This window comes from Acanthisitta chloris, unplaced genomic scaffold, assembly GCF_000695815.1.
Source record: "Acanthisitta chloris isolate BGI_N310 unplaced genomic scaffold, ASM69581v1 scaffold25019, whole genome shotgun sequence".
Taxonomy (NCBI): domain Eukaryota; kingdom Metazoa; phylum Chordata; class Aves; order Passeriformes; family Acanthisittidae; genus Acanthisitta; species Acanthisitta chloris.
In genome coordinates, this window is record NW_008692293.1 from 7,709 (window position 1) to 10,183 (window position 2,475).

General features: G+C 58.9%; 1 protein-coding gene across 1 annotated transcript in view; it reads right to left on the reverse strand.

Moving 5' to 3' along the window:
- Positions 1-1,188: 1,188 nt before the first annotated feature.
- Positions 1,189-2,475, reverse strand: part of SNX11 (sorting nexin 11) — a 3,639-nt gene continuing 2,352 nt past the window's right edge. The window contains exon 6 of the mRNA XM_009082611.1: positions 1,189-1,321. Within this exon, the coding sequence (XP_009080859.1) occupies positions 1,189-1,321 (133 nt within the window). The remainder of the gene's footprint in view (positions 1,322-2,475) is intronic.

Here is a 2,475-nt window from a genome sequence, read left to right on the forward strand (position 1 = left end):
ACGGGGCAAGAGGGGGCCCGGCCAATGGCAGGGGCTCTCCAGCGCTCCAGCAGCTGCCAGCCTTGGCCGTGAACTTCTCCTGACATTTCGGATGTGCCTCCAAGGGTTTGCCAAGCTTCCCTCCCCCTCTGCGCTGAGTCCTGCTCCCTCCTGCGTGGGGCTGAGAGAACCCACCGCCCTCGCTTTGGGGTCAGCGCAGGACACTGAGCTCTGTCTGCTCCTGCCCCAGCAGGGTGAGCCACGCTGGGTTTGAGTGGGGAAGGTTCCATCCCCCCCCCTCCCACCGCGTTCCCTAAATCCCTGTCTCCGCCTTTATCCCCATGTGGACAGACACTGCCAGAGCCGCAAGACTCTTCTACTTGGTTTTTATTCCGAGTCAGAGCACGTCAGCTCTGCCTGCACCAGTGCTGGGGGAGGACAGGGGGCAGGAGGACACGGGGATGGGCAGCAAGAGCAGCCACAACCCAACGCTGCCAACGTGATCCTTTTTTTCCCAGCAAATCCATCCTGGTGTGTGGCAGGAGCTCAGCTGGAAGGAACACTCCTCAACATGGCAGGGGAAACAAACTGCCTCCCTCTACCTGCCCTCCAATTCATCCCTGCCCCACATTCCCAAGGGAAATCTCATCTCTGCTCATCCCAGCCACAGGGAGAGCTGTGCCAGGAGGCCCCAGGGGTGGATCTGGGATCTGCACCACATGTGTGGGCTCTGGATTTGTGCAGCTGAGCATCCTCACCCTCCCCAGGAGTTCCAGCCTGCCCTACCTGCATTGGGGTTCCACTGGAGACATCCCTGGATCCACCAAGGAAAACCTTTGCCCATCGTGGTGCACATTGTGTATCCCACCCTGCCCCAGGGTATGCCAAGAACATGGAGCTTCACTGGCACTGCCACCTAACTGAGCCTTGCTCCTGCTCCAGTCAGAGAGCAAAGGCCATGGGAACAACAAACACAGGATTCACTAGCCACTAGATCCCTTCTCCAAGAAGAGATTAATGCAAACACTGTCTAGGACATGGAGGACCGTCACAGGAGGCAGCAGGGAAAGGGAATGTGAGCCCAGGCCAAGGCTGAATTCCCAGTGCAATCCCAGTCCCAGCAGCTTGGCCATCCCTCTGGCTCTGCAGTGCTCCCTCTCCCAGCGAGGGCTGCAGGTCCTGGGAGGGCAGAGGAGGTGCCCAGAGCCATCAGTGTGTGTCCTGCTGTGCTCCCAGAGGCTCCTCGGGGCTGTCCAAGTGTGTGTCTTCCATGCCAAAGTCACTCCAGTCTGGGAAGCTCTCCAAGCACCTCTGGCCTTGTGGGCTCCTCAAGCCAGCACAGCTGGGAACAGAGAATTTGGAGAGTGGGGAAGGGATCCAGGGAAGATGCAGAGCCTGAGGTGGGTCCCCAAACCTTGGCACAGCCCCACAGTTCCACCAACAGCACAGCCACCAAGCCTGGAGCAGGACTAGGGGGGAGGACACACTGCCACCAGGCACAGGGACACACCAAGCCACCCTGCCTGGGTACCTACCCCTCAGCCTGGGCTGCTGAGCTCCCTCAACCCCTTCCTCAAGCCACAAGGCTCTACTTAAAAACAGGTCTCGTGCTGGAGTCCACACACCTCTTTGCTCCTGCTAGTTGGAGATGAAGAAACATGGGCACGGGATGGGGCAGAAGGTCAGGCAATGCCCCTGGTTTGGCAGGTAGACACATCATTTTGGGGGTACAGGGAGGGCTTAGAGCAGCTCTGAGAGCCCCAACACAACCAGGGCCTCCCCAGGCTGTGTGGGGCACAGACACACAGGGGAGGATGTGCTGATCCATCTCTTCCAGGGAGCTGCAGCAGTGCAGAGTGATGTTCTCCCTCCTCTCCCACCTGGATAGCTCCTTCCCAAATCCCTCCCAGGTGCAGAGGGGCTGCAGCCACCCCCCAGAGAGATGCCTGAGGGATTCCCCAGCCTGTAGCAAGCAGAAGGAGCTCTGATGGGCAGAGGAACTGCAGGACCCACTCAGGTTGTGAGGATGAGGACAAGGTCTGAGCTCTCAAAGCCTCCAGAGGCTCCTCACTCCCCAGGGATTAAGGGAGAAAAGCAGCCAAAGGCCTTTGCAAATCTCAGCTTAAGTTCTGAGAGACTCCAGGTCTTTTCTGCTAAGCTGTGGCCACAACCAGGACAGGTCACATCACCCTCCTGGGCAGCCTGAGATGTCCAGCTCCAGCCTGATCCCAGGAATTGGTGTGTAGGGCTGGGAAACGATGGGACATTGAGAACTCTCTGGAAAGCCTGGCAGCTCCTCTGATTTCACAGCAGGGACTGTTTGCTGCTGGTGGAAATCCTTGCACAGGCATCAACCAGCTCAAAACAGGCCACAGCCAGACCCACAGCTCAACACTGGCACAGGGCAGTGCAGCCAGGGAGGTTCCAGCTGCATCCAGCCAGCATGGAACAGCTCCAGGGACACAGCAAGGAGCTGGGACTGCCCTGGGATACACA